Consider the following 26464-nt stretch of genomic DNA (forward strand, 5'->3'; position numbering starts at 1 on the left):
CCAGCCCATTTACTAAGTTTATTTCAACCAAATTTTTTTTTATTTGGAAATAATTTCAAAATTCCAGGAAAGTTGTGAAAAGTACAGAGAATGCCATTTACACTTCACCCAGATTCATCAACGATTACATTTTGCCACAACTGCCTTGTTAGTCTGTGTGTGTGTATAAGAATTACAAATGTGTGGTGTTGGAACGTTTGAGCACACACATAACCTCTTCTGAACTACTTGGATTACAGAGCTGTGCCTCTTTAAGTATTTCAAGGATATTCCATTACAAAACCAGTTACATACGATTTTCAAAATCAGGAAAGTTGACATTGATACCATAACACTTATCAGCAACACGATACTCTGTAGGCCTTTCCCAGTTCTAATAAAGTCCTTGAGAGCATATTTCCCGGGTCCAGAGTCTGTCCGGGATCTTGCATTGCATTTAGTTGTCATGTCTCATTCTTTAATCTGAAACAGTTCTCCAGTTTCTGTTTTTTTGTGATACATTTTCTAGAGTAAAAGGCCAGAGTTTCTGTGGACATATTTGTGTCCTTCTCAGGGCATCCCATTGGGAGGCCATGGCGTGTGTCCCATTATTAATGATGTCACTGTCAACCCCTTGTTCAAGGTGAAACCTAGTTTCTTTACCGTAAAGTGGTGATTTTCCCTTTGTAATTACTATGTTATGGAGATAATTTGAGACTGTGTTCTAGCCATTGGTAATTCTAATGTGAATCAGTGCTTATAGTGATTTTCTACTTGCATTATTACATCTATATTCATTAATTGGCATTCTGTAAGGGAGAGGTCTGTCTTCTCCTGTTTATTTTTTTACTATCAGTAGGAACTCATGGATTCTTATTCTATGCAATGAGTTAGAGTCTATTAGGTCATTATTTGTTTTGATGCTCAAATTGATCCAGACTTGGCTACTAGAAGCTCATCAAGTTGGCTCTTGAGTCCTTTTTCCACGTGCTCATCTTTTCTTGAGCACTTCTTACTTTTTGGCACTTAAAAGATGTTCCAAGGGCATCTGGTAGTTTCCCTGCCCCAGCCATGGAGTCAGCCATTTCTCCAAGGCTCTCTGATTCCCTCAGGAAGGATGATATTTAGAGACCAGGACCTGAGTGGCAAATAAGATTTCCAGTTTCCTGTATTGTTTCTAGAGACGTGTATGTTCCAAAATCTAAAGTTTTTTGAGTTTTGGATCCTCTTCTTCATGACACTAGTTTTCCACAAATGTTTGGCACTTTGGCATAGTTGCTCACCTTTGTATTTGGTGTGAACCCCTGCTCCCCTCAGTTCTGTGTTTCTCGGCTTCCTGTTTTTATCAAGAAGTGATGGGGCAACAGCGGTTTCTTAGAGCAACAATTAAGAAGTGCTCCTTTCTTCTTGCCTAGGATTCAGGCTTTTCCCACTCTGCGTATTTACCTCCCCCCACCCCCACCTCAGCGAGTTTTGTCATTGTTAGGCCAGGTTTGGGGGAGCTTTCCTGACAGAGGAGGATGGAGCAATCCCGCTCAGGCTAGAGCTGGACTGGAGTTGTGGATGTTTTCGAGACAAATGTCCTGGGATACCAGCAGAGTGGCAGAGCATGAGAGGAAAGGAGAGCTTTCAGAAACATTGTTTACAGACCATACATATCCTCTCCACAGTGTTTCTAAACTACAAGTTGTTTCTGAAATAAAAGCAGAGGTCAGGTGTTACTTTGGCATTGTGCTGTGTGTGGGGACACACCTCGGGATTGACTGCCGCGGGCCCAGACTTCGGTTAGGTTGTGCATGTCGTCTGGGAGCTTCCTGCCTCCAGAGAGTCCGTGGCCGCCTGCAGCTGGGGGCCCAGGATGGACCCGCGCTGCCGGACTCCGGGCAGAGGCCACCGCTGCTAGCCGCTTAGCAGGGGCAAGCGACAGCCGGGACCCGCTGGGGCTGCCCCTCGGCTGCTCCTCCTCCACTCACTCCCCCCAAGCGTGTTAGGGGCTGAGTTTGAGTTTGGGGTTCCCCTGAAATCGCTCCCATCTCCAACAGTCTCAAATGTTTTGGGTTATGGTTTCCTGTTGCTATTTCATTTTATAGTCAATCCTTCTACTTCCCTTTTTGCAGAAATTATGAAAATTTTCTGATCGGCTTATGGCACCCTTTCCTGTTTTTCAGTATTATTTTTGAATCTGTTTCTCCATCAGATCTGGGGAGGTATGATACCACTCTGTGCTCAGTCCATTGCCTTGTTCTGGATGCCACGAGTGAAGGGTGTCCTAACATTGGCCTGGGTAACCGGGGGTCTATTTAGGGAGCACTGGCAAAGAGTCTGCACCCAGAGATATTAGATGCCTTAGTGGAGATAAGAAACCTGTCAAGTGAACTTTAGAAATCTTGTTAATCTGGTGTCCTCATCATAGAAGTGTTTAAACAGGAAATTTGCACTTAAACTGGGTATTAAGGTTTTGTGAAATTGGTTTTGTTGAATGGAAAGCATCCTATTTAAAAGAACCATTGTTTCTCTAGTTCTCATCCCAGAAACTTCTGGAGGGACTCGTCCACGCTGCTGGCCGAGTTTACCAGTTAGCGCTTGCATTCATAACCCCGTTAAGAGCAGCGGCCACGTGAGCAGCGGGGGGCAGGTGCCCCTTATGGAGATCAGTTCACTCCGCTTATTATGTGCAAGCCATTCCAAGCGAAAATCTTAGATGGTAAGACCGCACCACCCTCAGATCTCCACTTAGTCATCAGTACAGCTTGCCCAGTAAGAGCGAGATGGAGCAGAAGGAAGACACGGCAAGGGCTTTCTAGCGGCCAGGGCGACGGGCTACCGGCTCTCCAAATTCGGGCGAGAACGGCCCCAGTACATCATGCCTTGGGTTGCCATTAGTCTCGGCAGCTGAGAGCTGCACCGGGCAAGAGGCCCTGGCCGGAGGGAAGGGCAGGAAGGCCAGAGTCAACCCTGTGGTCAAGGTAATAAAACACCAAGATACTTAATGAAAGCTATTCGACCGACTGCCTCATACCACCGATGGAAACGGTTCAAGAGGTGGTGATTTACCGTCCGCACCAGAGTGGCCTGGCATACTCTTCCTTTTAACGCTGATATTTTAGCATATCGAGCACACAAAGCTTAGTGGGAAATAAGTTCTGGGGGACAACCGTTTGATTTAATGACCCTTAGGAAACAAGGAGAAGGGCTGAGACCCTTGTGAGCCCTGACAACCAACTCCTGTCCTTGTTCACTGCCCCGTCCCATCCAGTTTTGTTATGGAGAAGAGTATGTTCCCCACACATGGGGTACCTGACTACCACAACACGAACACGTCCTGACAACCAGAGGGCTGCTCTCGCAAGCCCGTTTGCTGCAGGGACCGTAATGTTCTGAAAACCCTACACGGATACTGCGGGAAGAGCTGCAACTCCGAAGTGTAACTGTCTAAGCCAGTACTCTCCCCGCAGCCTGCTGGGGGGGCTCTGAACGTGTCACGCAGAACTTACTGGAACTGTGATGGCAAATACAGCCTGGAATCATGAGAGTCACATTTATCCCAAACCGTTTCATTTTGTCCCATATTTCTACCTCCTTTACCGAATCCTTTCGCTCTCCATAAAGAAACCAGGCCGAGATTTGAAGGGCATTGCTTTATTCCAGAGCTGATCACTACCGAAGGAGATTTTGACAATCGTCCTTCCCTACCTCCCTCAGCCTCCTTCCTGGTTAGAGATGCTCATGAGAATGAGGATGGTCATCAGCGAGTGGAGGAAGTAAAAAGGGTGAAGGCTGTACACATTTTAGTTCATGTTTTGACATGTCTTGGCCTTTACCATGTGGAGGCAAGGAGAAAAAGAAGTGGAATTAAGGTTACAGATAAATTCGAGGAAGGACCGAAACTGAGGGAAAGGGAATTTTGTCTCCTTTGGTTAACTCAACGAGGCCTTTGTCCCCATTTCTAATAGAAGCCAAACAGGTCGGTTTTCCCCTACTGCCCTGTAGTGGGTGGAGACTGGTTTCCAACATTGTCCAAGATGTCGCCTCCATTTTAAACATAGTCCTTCTGGGGAGGAATGATTTTCTAGCATAAGATTAGGGAGAAGAAGTGGGAGAAAGTTCTAAAGTTTCCAACCACAGGAGGAGCAATACACCAAAGAAGCTGCAGGACCCAGGGTGTGGCAAAGAGCTGAAGCCCACGATGCCATCCTGCCTCAGACGGCACGCCAAGCTAAGGTTCACACTTCCCCGGGCCAGGTTCGGCCCAGACAGAAGCCTTCCCGTTCTTCTCGTCATTAAGAAACAGGCAAACCCAGTGCATCTAGAGGAAGGCCCCAAATACCGCATCGTCTTTGCAGAAGTTTTCCAGGAAGAACTAGACCAACTGGATGGTCTCCAGACCAACCCTGGCCAGAGCTCCAGGCCAAGGAGAGCTGGGTGAGTCCACGACGTCTGGTCAGGGCTGTGCCCGGCGTTCAGGTCTTGAACATCAGGAATCCCCCGAATGCAGTGCCTGGTGGGTTTCTCTTGATGACTGATCCCTGGGTTAACTCAAACCACACCCTCTCACCTTTCTGCAGCTCGACCATAGCGAAGGTCGTGGCCGTGCTTCTACCCCTCCCCTCCTCGGTGGAACTGACAGGGGTCTGATGGTGACCTCCAAACACCAGCTGCCCGGCGCCTGACCCCGGGCCAAATTCAACGCTCACCGCAAACAGATAGACGCCACGCTCAGGGGCTCGGAAGTAGCCATGGTCAGGGAAGTAGCTGCTGCCGATGTTGATGTAAGTGGCGTTGAACTTGACTGTCTGCAGCACAGCCGTGCCTTCTGAAAAGCCGGCATAGAAGGCCACAGGGGAGCCTGGAATGCAGGAGGAAAGTGCTCAGTGACTATCTCTCACTCCCCCTGGTGGGAAACCAAACCCTGAGACCCGCCCTTCTCACCTTATTAACAGTAGGAATAGCTATTTCTAGATAACCCAGGTGTTCCCAATAGCGGCCTCAGAGGGTGGGAGCCAACTGGCCAACACTCACTGGGTCACTAATTGAGAGGAAAATACAAGTCGGTTGTCTCTACGAGTGTACATTTTTAAAAAGCACTTTTTCATTTGTTCCCCTTTCCTTCCAACATCCTGAGAGGTAAGTACCGCCCCCCTGAGGAAACCTTGAGTCCTGAGTGCTTAACTGGTTGTCCAAAGCTGCGTGGCTTGCCCAGGGCAAGATGGGGCAGGCACCCGGGTCTCTGACTTCCACACGACTGCCACCTCCTGGGATCCTGAGATGCCCAAGGGCAGGAGAGAAAATACTACCTATCCTCCAGGTAATAATGCTAACACTGGTGAGGGAAGGAACACTGCAGCATCCTTCCTACTGGATGTCTGGCACGGGACCTTGGAGAGAGAAGAGCAGGTGGGACCAGACAAGAAAACTCTTCAAGCGGGTCATCTTAATGTTTTCAAGCTGTTGCACAGAGCCAGCCCTAGGGTTACTGATGGGGAAACAGGCCCAGAAAAGGAAAGCCGGCTCCAGAAGACACAGATAGCAAATTACCACACTGGGAGCTGTCCTTGGATCTCCTGATTTCCAGTGCTCTTCCCACATAAAAAAGCATTTTAGCCAGCCATATGGGAGGACAAGCGAGATGAAGAGAACACAGATGGCAGGCCCGCCAGGCCCACATGCAGGCGTGGAGCCAGAGGGAGCCTCTCCGTGTAGAGGGTGAGTGTACAGTGAGGAAGGAGCCAACCCAGCTACCTGGCCGTGACTCTCAGGCGGGGTGGGGGACAGAGCCAGGAAATGGGAAGGGTGAGTCCCAGGGGGTTCTGGCCATGACACTGGCCTTGGCACTGATGAAGTCATGTTCCCCATGTGCTCCCTCAACTCTCTGTGTGTCTCTCTGTATCTCTCTCTCTGCGTCTCTTGGTTGAGACCAAACTCCCCGTTTCTTAGGGGATAAAACCAAGCAAGGAGGGGCAATTTGCATCGTGGTTGGTGCCTTAATCCCACCTACAGCCCCACCTCTTTGGCTCCCGGTCCAGCAATAGTCTTGTGAATGTCAAAATTTTGCTCTTCTTTGGTTCTGGAAGATTTTCTGAGAATTGGAGAGTTCAGAATAACTTTCCCATTTGTAGTAAGATTGTGTCCCGTCAAAGGCCCGCAGCTGGCTCTGCAGTTCCCCCAGCAGCCAGGAGGTGGGGCGCTCGCCCAGCCCAAGGGATGCCTGCCCAGCGCGCCCTCTGCCGGTACTTGGCTCTCTCTCCACCCGTTGCAGCCAGCCTGCCGGCCGCTCAGTCCCGCCTTCCAGGCCGACCCTACTGGCCCCTGGGTCCAACCTGCCCCTCAGAAGGCTCAAGGGTTGTGCTTCTCTGATTTGCTAGCAGGTAAACTGAGAGTGGCCTTCCCTGCAGGGCACAGATTCAAGACCTGTGGTCTTTCTACAAGACAAATAAGCGGGAATTTTTATTTTTAAGGAAAAACATTTTTTGAAATAAACTACTGCAGTGGTAAACTCAGACACCCTCAGGCAATTGAGGCCTTGCACCACTCGCAGGAGGAAAAAAGCTGGAAGAATTAGTGCAGAGCCTTGGCCCTGAAAATGCTGGGGAAACGGGGAGACGTTGACCGGTTTCTACTAAATGTTAGACCTTAGGTCAGGTATTCGGTAAATGTATCTGCTAGTCTTCATAACAAGTCTTCGATGTAGGTAGCGATTCTCCCATTTTACAGAGGGAGAAACTGAGACGAGTAAGTGGTGCTAGAGACCGTGCTCTGTCCACCGCCCCCAGGCCCCCAGGCCTCCAGGGCCAGGATGGAGAGTCGGCAGGAGCAGGGAGAGCTTGGGATGGGATCCTCAGCCAGGCCTCAGACTTCCCACATGCCAGGCTACACCAGGCTATAGACAAGCCCGGATGGCGGCCTTGTACCCGATCCTGCGTCTGGATGAGGAGGTGGCCATAGCCCCGAGGCGGTCCTCTCCGGCAGGGGAGAATCACCTGGGGCACGGAGTCTAGGGGTCGCTTTCCCAGGGCCACGCTCAGGGAGGGGCGGGGAAGGCTCAGAGCCGGCTGCCCAGGGCCCAGGGCAAGAGCCAGCACCCTAGAGACAGCTTGGACAGGGTTCAGGGCTCTCTGTGACACTTACTGGCTGTGTGAACGGGACACTTCCCCTGACTGAGCTGCAGGGAGGACAGCAGTGACGACGTGCCGCTGGGGTTTATGATGACTCAACACGGCGAAGGCCGAGAAAGGGGACCCGGCGCGGAGCAGCGAGACGGACTAACTATGTCAGCACAGCAAGCTCCCTTCAGGGCCCACGGCCTTCCCCTGGATTCCCCGCGCGTGGGTACTGCCCATGGCAGGCCACACCAGGCCCCGTTCACGTATTTGTACACAGGGGAGCTGATTCAACATGCACGGGGTGAAGTCGGGAGGACAGGAAGAGCTGCGATGGGGGGACTGGAGGCTGGGGCTGGCAGGAAAGGGAGGCTCTCCCCGCCCGCTCTACAGGCGGGGTGGCAGTGGCCAGCCGTGTGTCTAGGAGCCTCAAGCATCCCATGGCCGGCCTGTGCCCGCTCACTGACAGTTGGCTCTTGTGACTTCTACCTGCTTATACTTCAGGTACCATAAGAGGCCCCTGGCCCTGAATGAAAGCGGGATCAGGGCAAAGCCGGCCCTGCATGGTCCTGACCCTTGGTCTCCCCGTTCTCTTCCACCTCGCCTTCTTGGAGGCCGAAAAGCTGCCCGCAGACAGCCCTGCCCCCCCAGGCCCACCCAGCCTCCCGCGGCTCGGGAACTCACCTGCCTCCCAGAGCACCCGCCTTCGGACAGGCTCACCCGTCCAAGTCTCCGCTTGCTTCCGGTCCCTCCTCCGGGGAGCTTCCGGACCCTTCTGCCTCTTCCCTTTCCTGCTCAGCATGGTCTGCAGCTTCCCCAGGTCCAGGCTGACGTTGGCAGCCACAAGCCCTTGGAAGTTTCCGAAGAGGCTGTGGAAGAGGCGCTGGTGGTGTTCCAAGTCGCGCTCGGTGGCGGCCAGCGCCTCGTGGAGGCCCTCGAGGGAGCGGTTGCGGGGGGAGGCCCCCGAAGCCTCGCAGCACAGGCCCACCCGCCGGAGGTCGGCGTCCAGGCGCTCCAGCTCCTGCGCCAGCCCCGCCGGGGTGGGCCCGCCGGCCTCGGCCGCCCGCTCCAGGGCCGCCACCCGCGCGGCCAGCGCGGCCCAGGCGAGCGCCTGCTCCCGCAGCCCGCTGGCCGCGTCCCGCAGGCCGGCGCGGATCTGCTCGTAGCGCAGGGGCAGCGGGCCGGGCGCCTCCTCCGCCATCTGCTCCATCACCTCCTCCCCGAACAGGGCGGCCAGCACGGCCTCGTGCCGCAGCGCGTCGTCCAGCAGGGCCGTGAAGTAGCTGTGCAGCTGGCCCACCTCGGCCCGCATCTCCCCGTGCGCCGCCCGCAGCGCGCTCGCCTCGCCGTCCAGCGCCCGCAGCTGGCTCCGCAGCCGCGCCGCGTCGGCCCGCGCCCGCTCGCCCTCCGCCCGCTGCGCGTCCACCGCCCGCGACAGCGCCGCCACCGTGCCGCTCAGGGCCTGCAGGGACGAGCCGTCGCGCTGGTGCCGCTCGTCCAGGCTCACCTGCGCCTCCTCCAGGGCGCGCGTGGTGTCCCTCTGGCCCTCGCGGATGACGTCCAGGTCGAAGTAGAGCTTCTGGCAGTTGCAGTCCTTGACGTACTTGATGAGGTCGGCGTGGCCGCCCTGCAGGTGCTGGAGGGTGAGGTTGAGCTCCAGGAGCTGCCGCTCCATCTCCTCCTTGTTCTCCTCCATGATCAGCGACTTCTCCATCAGGATGATGCGCAGCTCGCGCAGCGCCGTGTGGTTCACCTGCAGCTCCTCCAGCTGCCGCTCCACCTTGCTGATCTGATCGAAGGTCTCATCGGACTCCGAATACAGCTCCTTGATCTCATCCACGTGCTGCGCCAGGGTGGCCCTCATGTCCGCCAGGGTGCTCTGTAACTCCTCTTCCCTGCGGCCCGCGGCCGCGTGCAGCGCCGACAGGTTCCTCTGCAGCTGGCCCAGCCTGGCCTGCAGGCTCTCCGGCTCTGGCCTGGCCCCTGCCCCTGCCGCGGCCGGGACCAGGCTGCCGTTGGCCCCCACCGGCTCCTGGGCCTTAAGGAACCTCTTCAACTTGGCGTCCACGTCCGCCTCGACCTGGGAGAGCGACTGCTGCAGGGAGAGGTGCTGGGCGTGCATGCGTTCCTCCACGTCCTGCCGCAACTGCCCCACTCTCAGGGCGTTCTCCTGGACCTTGCTCTCAAATTTGGCCCCAAGCTCCTGGAAGTCAGCCCTGGCCACCGAGCTCTCCTGGACCCCCCTGATGGCCTGTTGGTTGGCCTCCACATCAAGAGACAGGTTTCTTATGGCTTGGGAGAGGCTGTGCAGACTTTGGTTGAGGCTCCTCCACATGGGGCTGAAATGCACCTGTAGGAAGGCGTCCACGTGGGGCAGTAGCACTTGCTCCAAGGATCTGCCAGGCGCCTCTGCAACAGAGACACGCTTTTACACAGCCCTGCAGGAGCAGACACCCCTCCCCGGGCAAGGACTGGGCGGGGGTGGGGGGTCCTCTGAGATTTGGGCCTTCCTCTTGTCCCCTCGGGTATGAGCAGGCTCTGCCTCAGCCCCTGGAGCCTGCTACTCACCAGGCTCTGTCTGATTTGCCTCGATCGTGGCAGCTGTGAGATTGCTTGCCAGGGCCTTCCACTGGCCCGGGAGGCTGTCTGCCACCTGGTGAACGTCATTCTGGAGATCTCCCAGCAAGTGTTCCTGCCGCTCCATGATGTTGCTGGGCTCAGCCGCCGGGTGGCCTGAAGACACATGAGAGAGAAGCGTGGAGGTCTAACTCCCCAGGCCTGGGCAGATCAGGAGGTACAGAGAAGGAAATTTCCAGGTTCAGATGGAAATATCAGGGAGGTGTGTGCTGATGTCCTCCGAGCAGGAGCGTAGCAGCCTTTAGCTCCAGAAGAGGAAATGCATGCCCACGAGCCCTACCCCCCATCCCAGCACCCATAGCAGACATGACTAATCAATCACGGCACACTTTCCTCCTCAGCTGTGTGGACATGGCCTCTCAACATCATTTGAGGCAGCCCTTGTCAGAAGATAAGGAGTTCACCACATGATGAAACTCATTCGCCATCCCGGACGTGGCCCAGCCTTGAAAGGCCTCACAAATGGTGCCTCTTGGTGGTTCTGTGCTGACTCTAGACCAAGGATAGTATGACTTCCCGGCCCCAGTAGGACACATGTGGGAAAGCTTCTTCCAGGCCATGGGATCTTGTGCCATTCAAGGGTCAGGGAAGGTGCCAGATGAAGCTGTCCTCAGAAAATGGAGTCAAGGAAAAGGGTGTGGTGCTTAGCCAGCAGGTAGTAACAGAGGGCCCTGTGACTCTGGCCTCCTTGGTGTGAGGGTAGGCTGATACAGAGCCCCGGAAGGGCCCCTGCTGATTCTGGGCACAGAGTTTTCCCGAAATGGCACCACCCTATCAAAAGAGAAAGGGCCTGGGCATATGGGTTCTGCCTGCCTGCCTGCCTGCCCTTCCTGCAGCTTCTAGGGAAGCAGCATACCAGGTTCAAAGCCGACTGGCCCATCCCAAGGCTCCTGGAGGCCATCACCTAGATCTTCAGGCTCAGGGATTGCCGTGGGATCTGCGGAGAGGAGGCAACAGATAGTGACCCCACAGGTCAGAGGAACTGCCTGACCTCTGGGGTCAGAGGTTGGAGGGGAGGGAGCCCCGGGGAGCCCTACCGTGGTGCTGGCAGTCAGGGCCCGCAAAGCCAGGGCAGCACCTCCAGGCCACGGAGGCCAGCACCTTCTGCTTGACCTGGTACACCGGCTTGTGTGCCATGCGATACCTGGGGAAAGAGGGGCCAGCTCAGTGACTCCAGGGTGCGCCAGCGTGGGCCTCGGATGGACGGCCCGCCCTGCGCCATCCTACCCCCACTCACATGACTTTGACTTTCTGGCAGTCCAGAGTCCCCTGTGGACATGGCTGCTGTGAGTGGACGAGGAATTTCTCCGTTTTGCAAGCAGCTACAAAGGTGACCAGCCTGGACTTCTGGTAAGGGCACCAGTTACTGGAAAAACAAGCCAGAAGAGAGGGCTGCCGAGCCACGCCCAGGTCCCATAGGACCCTTCCTAGAGGTCAACAGTGATACCAGCGCCCCACCCCGGCCTCCCGGCCCCACCCCGGCCTCCCGGCCCCACCCAATGCCCGGGATTCTAGAATCCATTAGCCTGAGAGGGGAGCACTCTGCATTATTCATCCCTCGACTCCAGGACAAAAGCTCCGCAAACCCTCCTGCAAGGGCATCTACTCCATGCCTTCCAGGAAGGCCCTCGAGCAGGGGCCAGCACAGAGACGCTGAAGAGCAGCCTCCAAATCACACAGCAAAATGACCCATGGAGCTAGGAGGGCCTCTCACTGTTTCTCTTGGTGCCAGGGAGGCAGCATAATGCTGCTGGGGCTGGAGGGTCCTGGGTTCAAATCCTTCACACTCCAGCTGTGTGACCTTGAGGGAGGCACTTAGGGAGCTCCCCCTTCCCCATTCCTCAGCTGGAGATGCTAATACCCTCCTCCAGGTGTGCGGATGAGTATCAAGGGCCTGGCTCCTGACAAGTGCTCAGCGAACCCTGCTGCCCTGCCCCATCACCACTCACACGTTTCCTCACAGGGACCAGGCTGTGGGGAGGGCACCTGCTCCCTGGCCGCTCCCCGTGATGGCCATTATGGAAATGGGCTTTCAAACAGTTGTGGGAGAAGGCAGCTGAGCTGAGCAGTCCCTTCTCTGGGCAAGGTCCTACAGGGTGCTTAGGGGGTCACATTCAGCATCCTGAACACCAGAGGGGTAGCCTCTCCACCTCTGCCCTTTACCAGTGTGTATGGTTGCAAATGCCCAGGAGCAGGGGTGTTCATGGCTGGCACAGCCCCAGCTCACTGATCCGGTGACAGCCTTGAAGGGCTCAGTACAATAGGTCAGAGGGTCCTTCGCCTGGTAATCAGCTCCCAGAACGGAGCTCTCCAGAGTTGCAAGCGGCAATGACTTCCATGGCTCGGCTCAGCTCAGCACCTCCTCGGGATTGGGTGCTGGGCTAAAGCTCAGCAGCACTCAGCGCCAATATGGAGGAACAGACCTTCCCCCCAGGGTCCCCAGGAAAAAGCAGGCAATCTCAGATGATGTGGAAGGTGCTAGCTGGGGAGACTTTCAGAAGGAGGTGATAATTTGGCACCAGGGGCTGTGATAGAGGTTATGGCCCACTGAAATGCAGGGGCTGGGCCAGGGAAGGGCTGCAGAGGTAAGGGGAAGCCAGGCTGTGGAGGCCTGAGTGCCAGCTGAGGAGCTGGACCTTGCAGTGAAAGCACGGAAAGTGTGTGTGTGGTGGTGGGGGGGGGGGGGTTGAGCAGTGGAGTGACATGACAGAGCCACCCTGGTTCCTGGGTACAGAAAGGACAAGAAGGGGCAAGGTATAGGTAGGTGGCTGTGTCAGGGATCTAGGTGGAAGATGCTGGCAGGTTCCATGGGTAATGGTGGTGGGTATGGAGAGGAATGGCCACACTTGTCAGATATTAGGAGGCAGTGTTCAGGGCCTTGGAGATGGAGTGGTCATCGGGCTGGGATCTTACTCTCTGGAGCTGGTCTCTGTACTGGGGCTACCAGGCACAAAGGGATGGGGTAGGGCAGGGGGAAGGATTGACGGGGGTTGAGTGACCATATCTGTTTTGAAAGCTGAGGACCCCCAGCCTGATTTCCCACTTGGATCCTAAAAGCCTGGTGGGCAGGTTTTAGCCTCTTGGTAGGAGACTGAAAAAGCTTGTCAGGAAAATGACACCACTCAAGAGGAAAGAGCTAAAAAAAAAAATAACATCAGGGGCTCCCCTAGTAAAATAGCCCCAGAACATATTATGACAAAAGAAGTCAGAAAGCTCCATCCGTACAGCCAGCTTCCAATCAGCTTCTTAGTCTGTCTACTCTCAAGTGGGCAGACGTCCAAGATGACTCCTGAGAAAAATCTCTAGTACAAAAGAGGGAGGTCAAAAACAAGCAACTGGAAAAAAAATCAACTTGGACAAACCCAACACTGTGCAGAGAAGAGAAGTCCCTCAAATTTGTAATAATAGCCCCAGATCTATAAGAGAAGTTACTACAGCCAAGAAAGAACAGGAAGCTATTTTAAAAATGGAAGAACATTCAGAGAATGAAAAGGACGCTTGGAAATTAAAAATATAACAGTAGAAATGCAAAGGAGATTTAATAGAAATGTTAGAGGTTAGAGAAATTTTCCTAAAAAAAGAGCAAAGAGAGAAAGAGAAAACAGGACAGGAAAGATCGGAAAAATAGATCCTGGAAATCTAGCATCCAAATAATAGGAGTTCCATAAAGAGAACAGAGCGAGGAAATCATTGATGAAAAAAAAACAAATATTACGGAAGTGAAGGGCTTGAACCTCCAGATTCAAAGGGTCCACCAGTTACCTGCAATATGATGGAAAAAACTCAGTATCATCATGGAATTTTAGAATTCTGGAAATGAAAATAATTCTATACTTTCTAGAGAGAAAAATCAAGACACACACACACACACATTAGCACTTAGAATGGCTTGAACCCCTTAACAGCAACACTAGAAACAGTGGAGAACTGCCTTCAAAATAGGGAATGGGGGCACCCGGGTGGCTCAGTCAGTTAAGCGTCTGACTCTTGGTTTCGGCTCAAGTCATGATCTCAGGGTTGTGAGATCAAGCCCCGCACTGGGCTTCATGTTCTGCATGGAGTCTGCTTGTCCCTCTCCCTGCTCGCACTGCCCCCCTCAACCCGCTCAAATAAATAAATAAATAAAATCTTTTTAAAAAAATACAGAAGGAAAACATTTCCAATTTAGAATCCTATACCCAGCCTAACTATCAATCAAAGTGAAGAGAGCAGAATAAAGACATTTTCAACAAATCAGATTTCAAAACCTTGCACACCCCAGGATCCCTCATCAGGGAGCTACTAGAACAGTGGTTTGCAATCTTGCCATCAAATCTTCACATCAAAACCACTGTATAGCACTTTATAAAGAAGAGCCTCTGGGCTCCACTCCAGATCAATGAAGCAAGAGTCTCTGGGATTGTGGCCTGAGCATCAATATTTTAAAGTTCTCTGGGTCATCCTAAGTCACAGCCTAGGACAGAGTACCATTGTGCCAGAGGTACTCCACCAACACAGGCCAGAGAACCAAGCACAAGGAAGGCACGGCCTCAGGAGACAGATGTTCCAGGAGGGAGTCGGGGGGAAGGGAGAGCCCAGTAGAGTGGTGGGCAGTGGGTGTGGGGCCAGCGTCCAGACTGGAGCACAGCTGGGGCTCTGGGAGCGATGTCACCGAGAAGACACAGTGGTCAAACACCTGACACGGATGAAAGGGGAGAGCAGATGTGGACAAGTAGCCAAGAGTTTAGGATTGAGTAGTGACAGAGACACAGGGAATGAAGCCAAAGAAACAAAAAAATGAAGACAGTTGTTTATTCCAGGGAAAACCAAAAATATGAAGTGTGCGGGGCGGGGGGTGGGCAGGGGGAGGGAGGATTCATAGGTTTTTTTCGAGTCTTCACTCTGAGTAGCATACATAGTCGTATAAATGTAAACACTTAAAATGACAATATGGGAGGATGATGGATAGGCAGTGCGTGTGTGTGTGCCCAAGTATGCACGTGCACGCATTCTTGCACGCCTATGCATGCATGTTGGGGTTGGAGTATGGAGTGGGAATGAGAGCTGAATCATGGATAATGCTACGTCCCAAGAAGTAGCAATATAAACATGTTAGTTAGAGACACAGGGGTAAATGCCAAAGGATTCACCTAAAGAGTTCAAAGCATTGCCTTTGGGGACCAGTAGGGGCAGGGCCTTCTGACTGTCTCAACGAACTTTGCAGAAGGTTTGACTCTAACCCAGAGCGTGAGCACAGTTTTTCCATAAAGGGAGAGAGAATAAATATTTTACACGAAACTGACTACATAATTTGTAGTGTCCAGTGCAAAATGACAATGTGGGACAACAATAGAGATTAAACCAAGTGTGGGGCCCTTCTGTGGGCGTGCCCTGTGTGACGGCTCAGGTCACACGCCCATGGAGCTGGCCCTGACTTTAGGCAAAGAATGTTCACTCAACACGGAAAGAGCGACTATGACAGTGCTAGGCCCAGAGTTTAGGGACCACGGGTGAAATGGCCACCTGCACAGACTGTTCCAGGACCAGAAACTCCAGCCTCCACCCTACCCCCACCCTGGGCCCCATGGAAATGCTGGAACATGGGCCTGTAGAAAAGCGTTTCTCTAACCAGTGGTTCTCGGTGGGGAGGGGGGGCGGCGGGTGTAGGGGGGAAGGGACTTCCTCCACTGGGAGGGTGGCCGTGAACCTGGCATCTAATGCACAGAGCCCGAGGATGCTGCCGAACACCTCGCAATGCACACAGCACAGCCCAGCACCCCCGCGGCCAAGAATTAGCCAGTTCCAAATGCCCGTAGTGCCGAGGTTCAGAAACACCCACTCAAAACAAAGTTCTGTTCATTGCTCACCCTCTGAACTGCTGTGGAGGGTCCAGAAGGCCTGTGCCCAGGCGAGCTGGGTCTGGTCCAGCCTGCCAGCCAGTGACTGGGACTTTCCACCTCGGGCTCCTGGAACCAGAAGTGGTGCCGCCCACCCTTCCTGCCCAGGAACTTTCTCTCCTGACCTGCCCAAACCTCAGGCTCCAACTATTCTCCCTGCCCACGCTCCCCCCCGCCCAACCCTTGGCAGCCCTATCCCCTTGGCATAGTACAGGCCGCTGGCCCAGAAACCCTGGGAACATTCCTGACCTTTGCTTTGGTTTCCTCCAGCTCCTGGCAGCTGTATGCTGGCCCTCTGAGCCTGAGCCCCCAGCCCGGCTCGCCGAAGCTCCCATTGTTCTCACTGCGCCCCCTTTGCACCTTCATCCCCTGAGGCCAGCCTAGAAATGAGTGCAGGGATCCTCCAGCGAGTTTGGGCTGCCCTGGGCCTCTGACATGGCCCCCACCTGAGGCTTTGCCCCAGTCAGGAGAGTGCTAGCCCCTCTGGAGCTTCTAATGCAAGCTCAGAAGCTTGGGCGCCCCCCTGCCGTCCCCCTTCCTGGGCTCAGGGTAACCGTGAGCAAGGCCTTTCCCCCCTCCCCAGTCCTGGCAATGTGGAGAAGATTGGCACCTCCGGCCCCTCCCTTGGGACGGAGGGAGGGGCTATGGGGGAAGCTGAGCCAGCTTCCAGCAGGGAGAGGGCTGTGAGCTGGAGCCCCCCGAATTATGGATGTGCCACTGCCACTGTCCACTGAGACACTTCAGTGCCAACAGAGCCCCCCTCGGACTGTCCCTTCCGTCATTCTGGGGAAGGAGGGCGTGTTCTCTGCACCCTTGCTTTCTGAGACCTCGAATGCAGCCTTGAATACGACCACTCCAGGGGAGAATTTGCGGGGCTTTGTCTTTGAGCTGGAAAGGGGCTTTGGCAGAGGAGCCTGAGGCCCACTCGATGTCCAGAGTGGGGGTTCCCCGAGTGCGCCCAGGGCCCTGTACTTCTGACGGCAGGAACAGGTGCAGGAGGTGCAGCTACGGCCGTGACGCATGGCCTGGGCTCCGTCCTGTGTGACCTCCAGCCGTGTGCAGGCCTGCCCTGGGCCACCAGCGCTCAGCTGCACTCAATCACAGATGCTACTTGTGCGTGGGCCAAGAGAAGCTGATGCTGGCGGGCAGGGCCAGCTGGACAGCTGGGAGCAGCCTCTCCTACACCACCGCCCATCCTGGGGGGGCCAGAACAGCGGGTACCCGGGATTTGCAGCCCACTGGATGCTCGGACCTGTCACTTAGGAGCTGGGTGGCGTCCCCATTCCTCTGAGCCTCACAGCATGGAGAGAGCCGAGGGAGCTGCCTTGTCACCACGGTGTGGAGATGGGGCACCTTGCCCAGGGCTCAGCTTGGTCCCCAACGCAGGCTCAGCCCTGCAGGGGTGCTAATGCGGGCTCTGAGGAGCCCACCTGCTAAACCGCTGCTCAATCCCACTCCCACCAAAACCAGGGAGCATCGGAAGAGCCTCCTCCCCAAGGAGTCCAAATACACATGTTGCTGGGGGTCCCAGAGCTGTGGGAAGCACCCAACCATGTCCCGCCTCCACCCTGGGACCTGGCATCTGGCACCAAATTGTTCTGTTCGAACTTCTCCTTGGAAATAGTCTCATCTGAGCCTATGTCCAGGGTCTACCAGAAACAGGTGTGGGGCGGGGCAAATGCAGGCTGGGAGGCCTGGTTCTGGCAGCCAGGGGCTGAGGGTCCACCAGGCTTGTCCCTGATGCTGCCGGGCCCCACCTGCCCTTCCCCCTGTTGCAGGAGGGAGGCTGGAGCACCATTTCCGCCTCTCCCTTCACAGAGCACGGGAAGCAATCAGCCCGAGGAAGCTGAGCAGCATTTCCTTCCTTTCACACCAGCCCCTCCGGAGGCCTTGACAACCTGGGCTGGGCCTGTGGGGACCACAGCTTCTGGGTTGTGGGCAGGAGACCCAGCAGGCCTGCTGGGACCCCCAGGCTTCCCCGGGACCAGGGTATTCCTGGGCTGGGACGCCCTTCTATGTACATCCGCACATGCTCTGCACACACTGGGACCGACCAGGGAATGGATGAGTGAGCTCCATGGGGCAGCCCACAAGTCCCTCCCCATAGCCAAGGGGGTGTGGAAAAAGAGGAATGTCTCCTACCTTCTTCTGATCCACCTGGAACCCTGAGCCTCTCTTTTATCAAAAGGAAGCAGGCAGCCCAAAGAAAGGGGCATGGAGCTAGTGGCTTTGGGGAAGGGAGGCTTGGTTCTTGGACGTGAAATCAGAGTTGGGTGGCTGGAGTCCCCCGCCAAGAATCACCCACACCATCCAGCACCGAGCCGGCCTGGTGGCGGGGCAGAGATGGGGCGGCTCCCCACTTGGCCAGCAGCCCCCTCACTGAGAGTCGGCATGCACTTGCTTATTCTTTCCTCTCCATGGGCAAATCTGCTTTCAGGAAAGTGTCCAACAAACACATTCACCTTGAAGCGTCAGAGCTGTATAGAACTGTCCCAGGCGGATTCATTCTGTAAGCCAACGTGACAGTGAATCTCAGAGAGCCAAATGGAAGACTCTGGGTGGGTGTAAGTTGACCCCTCTCACCCTCTAAATCCATATAAACACTCTCACCAAGCCTGGTTTGTGTGTGTGTGTGGTCAGGGGGGCGGTAGGCACATTAGGCACATCTGGGGGTTGGGGCTGCCTCTGAGTGTTCAGGGACCAGAACATGAGCTCTGAAGTCAGACTGAGGTCGTGGTTTCTCCTTAGCTGCGTGATCTTGTGGCAGCTGCTTAGTCTCTCTGAGCCTCGGGCTCTGCGGCAACCCGGGCTGTTGGGAGGATTCACTGAGATAACACTTGGCAAGGTGACTAGCCCAAGAGGGACCCAGTAAAGGACCTACTGCTCTGACGGTGGAGGACCCGAAGGAGGGACCCACGGGCCCAGCACCTTATCGGCAGGGGCCCCAGGGCCTGGACAAATACAAGGCTGGAAAATGGTGTCCTGGTTCAGTCCCAAGACCATCCTACCCATATCCAGAGGGGCACTGAAGCGGAGCTCCCTGGATGCCGTGGCCTCCTCCTTGTTCTGGAAATAGAGCAGAGCACCCTGTCTGCTCGCTGCCTGTCCCTCAGCCTGAGGACCCACGCCAGTCCCCCGGGGGCAATCAGACAAAAATCCAGTCCCCAGGAGTGTCTGTCTTCTATGACTTAGGCCAAGCCAGCCTCACCTAGGCTCAACTGTCAGAGTTTACTTATTTCGAAGAACAGGAGCCATTGCCAGGCCAGCTGGAAACTTCTGGAACTACTGCCCCTCATCACCCCATGCTAAGCGGTTGGTGGCAAGAAATGCTCCTGCCCGACCTCCAGGTCCATTCCCTGCCATGGGCCAGGCAGGGAAGTTCCTGTGGTGCCCAGTCCGGGCTGCCTGGGGGTGGCCTCTTGAAGGGAGCCTGGCACCTGGCACCTCCTTCAGCCTCACAGCTGGCCCAGCAGGTAGACAGTAGTAGGTCATTTCACAGATGGGTAACTGGGGTCCCGAGAGACCTGCCCTGGCTGAGCTGGGACTTGGATCATGTACATGACCTCCCCCAAGGTCGAGGTCCTCCTTACCTTCTGCTGGGGTCCCTGCCGGTGTCCTCAGCCTCCGCCCTCCAGACCCCAGGCGGCCTTGGGTTGTGTGGATCCGAGAGCCCGCTACCTGGGGCCTGGGCCGAGGCCCCCAGCAGCCCCCAGCCCAGGGGCCCTCCGAGGCCGAGCAGCAGTGTCAGGATCATCTTGGCAGTGGGGCAGGCTCAGCCGCAGCAAGGGACTCCACAAACTGCTGGTGAGGGTGACGTCGTCTTCAAGTTAAGTCTCAGAAGGAAAAGAAAGCACAGGGACAACAAAGAGAGGAAGTGGCCTGGGCCGGCCCACCCGGTGAGCCTCGTCCGGCCTCCCCCAGTGCCCCCCCCCCCACCGTCCCCCACAGAGGCAGCCAACAACTCAGGCTGGTTCCTGTGCCTCAAGAGGACTTAGGTCAGGGACACTGGAGGTGTGGGACGCACAGGGAGACGGCCCCACCAAACGTCCCCATAGAAGCTAGGAGAGCCCAAGCGAGGAGGTGGGGCTGCAGGAAGCGGTCGGGTCAGTCTCAGGAAACCTGCTGCCCATCCATGCTGGTGGTCAGGAAGTGGGGGGCACTTCATGCCTACTCAGCACCTTCCACCCCAGGGCTGTGGGAGCCAGCAGGTGGGTGGAGACTCGAGAGAGAAAGGAGCTGTCCTAGGGTCGCTAGGGCATTGGAGAACCCTTGCGGGCTCCTCTGCCCCAGCTCCCCGCTGCCCTTGCTAGAGCCCAGGGATGGGGTCATCCACGGGGCTGGTGAGTCACCAGGCAGCCCAGGCTGGTCTGGGAGGTTGGCCACTGTTGCCTGACAGGCCCCACGGGGCCCTGACCCCTGCCCTACCTGGGACGCTGGTAGCAAAGGCGCCTCCCCTGCCTGACCCCCTTTGTCCCAGATGGATCAGACACGACAGGCCGGGGGCCTGAGAGCCCCCAGCCGTGGCGGCCGCTGCAGGTGGGCAGGGCAGCTGATGAATAAGAGGCAGTGATAGATAAGGACGTGCACAGCCCCCTGCAGCCGCCCTCCCGGGAGGGCAGGGGGCAGGAGGGGAGGGCTGGGCAGCAGGGGCGCAGGGGAGCCGGACCCCCGCTGCCCCGCCCTGGGGGGAAGGTGAGGGCAGGCGCCCTCCCCCCGCCCCGCCCGCCCCGCTGGCCTCGCTCCCAGCAGCCGCCGCATCATCAATATTTCACGGGCGTCAGTAAGAGGCAGCGGGGAAGGCGGCTGCAGCAGCATTCTCGCCCGCTCTAGCCACAGTGCTCGGCAAGCGTCAGCCTCCCTGCCCTGCCCACATGGACGTCTTCAAGAAGGGCTTCTCCATCGCCAAGGAGGGTGTGGTGGGCGCCGTGGAGAAGACCAAGCAGGGGGTGACGGAAGCGGCCGAGAAGACCAAGGAGGGGGTCATGTATGTGGGTGAGTGTGGGTGAGTGTGGGCGACGCAGGGCGTGGCAGGGTGCAGCAGCCGGGACGCCGGAGGCGGGGGTGCCCAGTTTCCCGGGGCCAACCCTATCCCCCAGCCCCAGGGAGGCATTTTGGGTGGGCGTGAGGACCTGGCTGTTGAGTCAGGGTCTCCAGGCCCTGGAGCACGCCCATCCCCCTGTACACCACCCATCCAAGCCCCCCAGTGTCTGCTTTGACTTCCTCAGGGCCCCAGGGTCTCTGGGGCAGAACAGCAAGAGGGCACTCAGCCCTCACACACACCTGTTTGTGCACACACACATGCACACACGCACGCGAGTGTGAGTGCGAGTGCACGGATGCAACCCAGCGTGCCCCACCCCAGCACCACCTGCAGGCCCCTGGACTCAGATGAGAAGCCACGCTGAGCCTGGAGCCTCTGTGGGATGAGCAGGCAGGTGCTCAGCGGCCACGTCCCAGGCCCCCACCCTGTTCCGAGGGAAGGGGTGGGCAAGGGAGAGGAGCCCAAGCCCCAGGGTCCAGGGCAGCCCCGCCACCCCTCAGCCCCTTGGAAGCCGGTGACTCAGCTCTGTCCTGCTGCTCCTTCCGAGGCCCAGGCCTCACCCGGGCAGGTCTGCACCCTACCTCAGGCCTGGTCTCTCTCGCCCTTGTCCTGTCCTGTCCACTTCCCATCCATCCCCTTCCTCCAGACACAGCCGGAAGCAGCCTTTGAAGGGACTGCTGGCCCCCAGACACCATCCTCACCCCCTACCGACCCCACAGCTTGTCCAGCTGTTCTGTGTGTATCTGCCCTCACCCCCCTCCCCAACACCAGGAGGAGTAGACTGACGCCTCCATTTCCTCCCCAGGAGCCAAGACCAAGGAGAATGTTGTGCAGAGCGTGACCTCAGGTGAGGAGCCCAGGACCAGGGGACATGGGGGCTGGGACCTCCAGGGACTGCAACCTGGTACTGAACACCTGAGCCCAGGGTCCTCCTTACCCCCCAACTGGGAGCCCAAGCTGTACATGGATCCAGACTCCACCAGACCCTGAGGTTAGACCCAGGGTGGGCCCCCTGATTCCTCCATCAGCAACAGGGCTCCCCTGGAGTCAGAGAAAGGGGAGTAGAGCCAGAGTTTTGAGTGTCCTGAGAAAGGGGCTGCTCAGCCTGACTTGGGCAGGCCAGGCCCAGGCGGGGAAGGGGCAGGAGGACCAAGGCCAGCCAGAGTCCTCTTGCAGTGGCTGAGAAGACCAAGGAGCAGGCCAACGCTGTGAGTGAGGCCGTGGTCACCAGCGTCAACACAGTGGCCGTCAAGACGGTGGAGGAGGCCGAGAATATTGCCATCACCTCTGGAGTGGTTCGAAAGGTGAGATTGGGTCCCGGAGAGGCTAGCTACGGAGGAGGCGTTATTGCCTCATGACACATATAAGGAAGCAGAGACTTAGGGACCCATGATGTGTGCTTGGTTTTTCTCACACCCATTAACGCCTAGGATCCTCCCAATGACCCTTGTGAGGGGGGCAGTTTGGGGCCCAACTGGAAAGTGAGGCTCAAAACCACGTCCCCTTGATGCTCAGCATTTGGGAGGCACCACATTTCACTAGTGAAAGCAGGGTCCTGTGGGCCCCCTGTGGTGACAGGCAGCGTCCTAGGCCATAGACATCGGGCTGGAGCTGCCAAGTCACCGCCCACAGGCCTGGTGGCCGGCCTCCCTGCAGGGCCTGGTGGGCTGCCTTCACCTCCCAGGAGGAGCAGGGCAGCAGCGCCCCCTCGTGACAAAGCAGTGAGGGTCCTGACCCCGCCCTCCACCTTCGTGGGTGCTAGCGTGTGCGTGTGCGTGTGTGTGTGCGCGCGCGCGCATGCGCCGGTGGGCTTGCCGCTGCTGGGAGCACGGAGAGCAATAGGGCGCTCCCAGGAGCGGGAGGCCCGTGGGTGAGCTGTCCCAGCACCCACCACAGAGCACGCTCTGCTTGAAGCACGTCACACTTACTAATTCATTTAATTGGCACAAAATCCCCAGAAACAGGGTGTGGAAATGAGGCCCAGAGAGGTTAAGTAAGGTGCCCAAGGTCCCAGGGCAGACTCTGCAGGAGGGTAAGGTAGCGGGTGGGAGCCCGGTTTATATGGGGGGCAGGTACAGGCCGCTCCGGGCCCCCAGCAATGAGGATCCCTGCTTCGGGGAGTGGGTGGGGGGAAGGGGGCCACCTAGGCACCCACTTTCAGCACCAACACAGGGTCCCCATGTCCCTGGGGCGGGCAACTGCTCCCTGTCCTCATTCCCAGCTCTGCCCCTTGCTAGCTGTATGACCTTGGGAAGCTGCTCAACCCCCTGGCACCTCCATTACCTCATCCGTAACATGGAGGGGCTGAGAGGGCCCGTTTCCCGCGACGATGTATGATCCTGCAGGGAAATTGCCCCCCGGGATACCGTTACACCTGGATCATGGGGAGCACCCAACAGAGGCAGGTGACTATATCATCATCATCTGTGCCTCTGGGCAGGACCCATAGGTGCTCCAGGGGACGCCAGGCCCCTCCCTCTCCCACCCCCCAGCAAAAGAGGCGCTGGGGTGGCGCCAGGCTGCCTCTGGGCCTCTGAGAGGGAGTCTGGACACTCCTGTTTGGCCTCGAAGGAGGGCCGGTGAACCCATGGAGTCACCCCAGGTCCTAGGGTGCGGGTGGCTGCCCCAAGGGGACATTTCCTGGTGACACTTAAAAACCAGTCGCACTGCCTCTCCAGTGAACCACGGAAGGATGCAGCACTGCCAGTCTGACAGCTCTTCCATTCCGCTGGCCTCACGCACCTGCCCTGGGGCGGCAGGACTAGGCAGGGAGCCACCTACCCTTTGCCTGGAAGGCCTGCCCCAACTCTAGCTGACACAGTTTGGTGCCCTTTTAAAGCCCCAACCCATCAAGGATGTCCCAGTGGTAGCACGGAGATGGCAGGATCCTCTAGAGGTAGATGCTAGGACTGGGATCCAGGCTGATCATCCAGTCTGGTCCTGCCCACAGCTGTCACTCAACCACCCCCCAGGCAGGCCACCTTAGGCAAGTGTTTGGCTGGGGGTAAGGGAGCAGGAGACAGGTAGTGGGGAGGATTGTATAACCCCTACTGACCTCAACCAGACCAGCTTGAGCCCAGAGCCCATCCAGGAGGTAGGGAGAGAGAAAGATGCTACTAGGGATAGGGATGGGCCTGGAGCAAGCCGAACCTGATCCTTACCAACTCCATTGCTTTGAGCTCTGAGGTCTTGAGCTGGATACTTGGCCTCCCTGGCCTCAGGGTCGCTGTACAAACTGATGGCATACCCCTCCACCTAGGGTTATTTGGGAGTTAAGTCGGATAGGGCTGTATGATCATGTGATTTGGGGGCATTGAGGGTGGTGTCACGTCTCAGGCTTCAGGGCCACAGCCCTCCCCCACACCACTGCACCCCACCTCACCAGTCCTCCTTGATGCAGAGGCCCAAACTCAGACTGCCCAGAGACTCTGCATTAGCTTAGGGGGTGTAAAGCAGGGCTCCAGGAGACTTGGTGCCCCCAGAAGGCCTTGCATCATTGGACAGAGCCCCCACTGTGGGCCCTTACATGAGGCTCTGTCACTCCCATGGTCAGACTGGTCCTCACACTTCCTTCACCTCCGGGCCTCTGCTCATCTTTGAGCCAGGTGGGTGAGCCCTGGTTGCAGAGCCGTGGGAGCCTCTGCACACTCCACACCGCCTTGGTCCCCCTTCGCTCCCTCACAGGAGGACCTGGAGCAACCTGCCCCCCCGCAGGAGGACAAGGAGGACAAGGCAGCCAAAGTGGAAGAGGAAGTGGCTGAGGAGGTAGGTGCTGGGCTCCCGGATTCCCCTGGGCAAGCCTGCTTCCCTCCCAGGGACCCAGAGCCCTCAGGGCCGCCTCTTGACCTTCTGCAGCCCCCTCAGCCTGAGTGTGAGGTCCCCTCATGAATGACTCCCTCAGGGTGGAGGGGCAGAGATGACTCCCAGCCCCACCGCCCTTGGGGTGGCCGCTGAGGGTTGGGGCCTGGAGCTGTGTGTGAAAGTCACTCTCTCTCTCTCTCCCAGGCCAAGAGTGGAGGAGACTAGAGGGATGCCAGTTGGCCATGAAGGCTTCGAGGAAGAGCCTTCTGCCTGGGACCCCACCCCCACCTGGCACGCAGAGTGCCCAGCCCTGGAGCGCGACCTGGGTTGCCCATGTTCCCATGCCCACACCCGGCCACCCACAGGCCTGCCCTCCTAAGCTGCCTCTGACGCCTTCACCTCCCTCACTCCCTCCCTCGAGGCCTCCGCCCCCAGTCCTTCTGACCTCACAGATGCTGAGGTGAAATTTTGTTTTTAAAGATTCCAAATAAAACTCAAGTCCTCACCCCTGGCCATACCTGCCCAAGCTTCTGCTCTGTGCTGCCTCATCTGGGAACAGGAACCCGGCCAGCCGGCTGGTGGGTCTGGGAAGCAGGTCCGGGGCCAGGTACACTTCGGGCAGACCCTAGGCATTTCGAGAACATTCTAAGAGTAGGCACTGCCTTCAGGGAGCCCACACCATTGTCTTTTAACATGGAGAAAGCTGCCCTGCTTTTGGCTCCCCCAGACAACCTCACACCCCTCCCTGGAACAGATGGTAACCTTCAAAGATGTGACGTCTAGACCCATAGCAAGACCTCTTTGAGTCCTCCTCAGGGCAGAAGGACATGACCCCATAGCTCCTCCTGCCTGACCCCACCCGGCTTCAAGCTCCCACCAGCTGGGAGCTGGGCTTTCCTGTCCTTCGCCAGAAGTCCTGTCAAGTGGGCACCTGGGGGGCTCAGTTGGTTAAGCAACTGCCTTCGGCTCAGGTCATGATCCTGGAGTCCCAGGATCGAGTCCCGCATCGGGCTCCCTGCTCAGCGAGGAGCCTGCTTCTCCCTCTGACCCTCCCCCGTCTCATGTACTCTCTCTCATTCTCGCTCTCTCAAGTGAATAAATAAATCTTTAAAAAAAAAAAAAAAAAAAAAGAAGTCCTGTCAAGTGTCATTAGAAAAGCGGACAGCTGAGATGCAAGAAAGTGAGCCTCCACCTTGAAAGTAGTAAAAATGAGCTCCTCCCAGGCCTGAGTGCTTTACGTAATTTAATCCTCAGAACAAACTGTTGGTATGATCCCAGTTTCCCTGAGAATGAACTGAAGAACAGAGGTTAAATAACTTGTCCAAGGGCACAGAGCAAGGAACCTTGGGGACTGGGCAGAAGCCAAGGTTGCCTGGCTCCAGAGCCACCCAGTTAACTCCCATGCTCTGCTACAGCCCCACTGACTGTGTGGACCCAGGTGCTTACGGCAGAGGCCACCACCCCTGGGATTTCAAAGTAACCTGGGGATCAGGCTGGCAGGTGTCCTACATGAAGGCTATTGGCATCATGCCCTGGGGTCTTGTTCAGAAGTGGTGGAGGGGTTCCTTCCCCTTTGGCACCCAGACAGTTTGGGCTCAGAGCATCTAAGTGACTTGCCCCAAGCCGCCAGCCCTGGGTGTCAGAGCCAGAGCTTGAGTCCGCCCCCGAATTCAGATACTACCGAGACCATCACTTTCCCATCCTGCCTCAGTGGTGGGAGCAGGGGTCAAGGCCAGCCCTGGGGGCTGGGAACCCAGTCAAGCACAGCTGAGCAGGGTTGTATTCCAGCCTGCTGCCCATGGGCATCCACTGCCGAGGAGGCAGAAAGGAACAGGAGACTGCTGGTTCCCCAGGCCCCCAAATCCTGCCACAGGAGGAGTGAAAGGTCTGGAAAAGGTTCAGGGCAGTCAGGGGTGTTAATGCTCCTGGGCCCAGATGCGGGCACACAAGCAGGCCTGTGCATGCCCAGGAGGGGCCACCTGGGGCCTGGGTGTGCCTGAGAGCTCTTTGGACTGTGAGAGACAGAGGAGGAG

General features: G+C 56.9%; 2 protein-coding genes across 8 annotated transcripts; one reads left to right on the forward strand and one right to left on the reverse strand.

The window, feature by feature from the left end:
* Window positions 1–1009: 1009 nt before the first annotated feature.
* On the reverse strand, window positions 1010–19504 carry MMRN2 (multimerin 2). 5 transcript variants are annotated; one of them, XM_035023343.1, is made up of 9 exons: window positions 19180–19400; window positions 18598–18655; window positions 17732–18096; window positions 10951–11079; window positions 10751–10857; window positions 10570–10650; window positions 9645–9809; window positions 7761–9485; window positions 1010–4825 (listed from the first exon to the last, which is right to left on the reverse strand). In XM_035023343.1, the coding sequence occupies exons 3-9, from the start codon at window positions 17803–17805 to the stop codon at window positions 4440–4442; spliced, it is 2667 nt and encodes an 888-aa protein (XP_034879234.1). In that variant the 5' UTR covers window positions 17806–18096; window positions 18598–18655; window positions 19180–19400; the 3' UTR covers window positions 1010–4439. The 5 variants fall into 5 exon arrangements, with proteins under 5 accessions (XP_034879234.1, XP_034879253.1, XP_034879244.1 ...); XM_035023362.1 differs by lacking the exon at window positions 17732–18096; XM_035023353.1 differs by lacking the exon at window positions 18598–18655 and having other exon boundaries at window positions 19180–19266.
* Window positions 19505–20084: 580 nt separating this feature from the next.
* On the forward strand, window positions 20085–25133 carry SNCG (synuclein gamma). Of its 3 annotated transcripts, none has more exons than XM_035023375.1 (5): window positions 20085–20581; window positions 21436–21477; window positions 21807–21934; window positions 24236–24395; window positions 24636–25133. In XM_035023375.1, the coding sequence occupies exons 1-4, from the start codon at window positions 20461–20463 to the stop codon at window positions 24389–24391; spliced, it is 447 nt and encodes a 148-aa protein (XP_034879266.1). In that variant the 5' UTR covers window positions 20085–20460; the 3' UTR covers window positions 24392–24395; window positions 24636–25133. The 3 variants fall into 3 exon arrangements, with proteins under 3 accessions (XP_034879266.1, XP_034879285.1, XP_034879276.1); XM_035023385.1 differs by having other exon boundaries at window positions 20105–20581; window positions 24315–24395; XM_035023394.1 differs by lacking the exons at window positions 24236–24395; window positions 24636–25133 and adding an exon at window positions 22868–24225 and having other exon boundaries at window positions 20086–20581.
* Window positions 25134–26464: the final 1331 nt, after the last annotated feature.

Source organism: Mirounga leonina, unplaced genomic scaffold, assembly GCF_011800145.1.
Source record: "Mirounga leonina isolate KUSES-001 unplaced genomic scaffold, KU_Mleo_1.0 Mir_114, whole genome shotgun sequence".
NCBI classification, from domain to species: Eukaryota; Metazoa; Chordata; class Mammalia; order Carnivora; family Phocidae; genus Mirounga; species Mirounga leonina.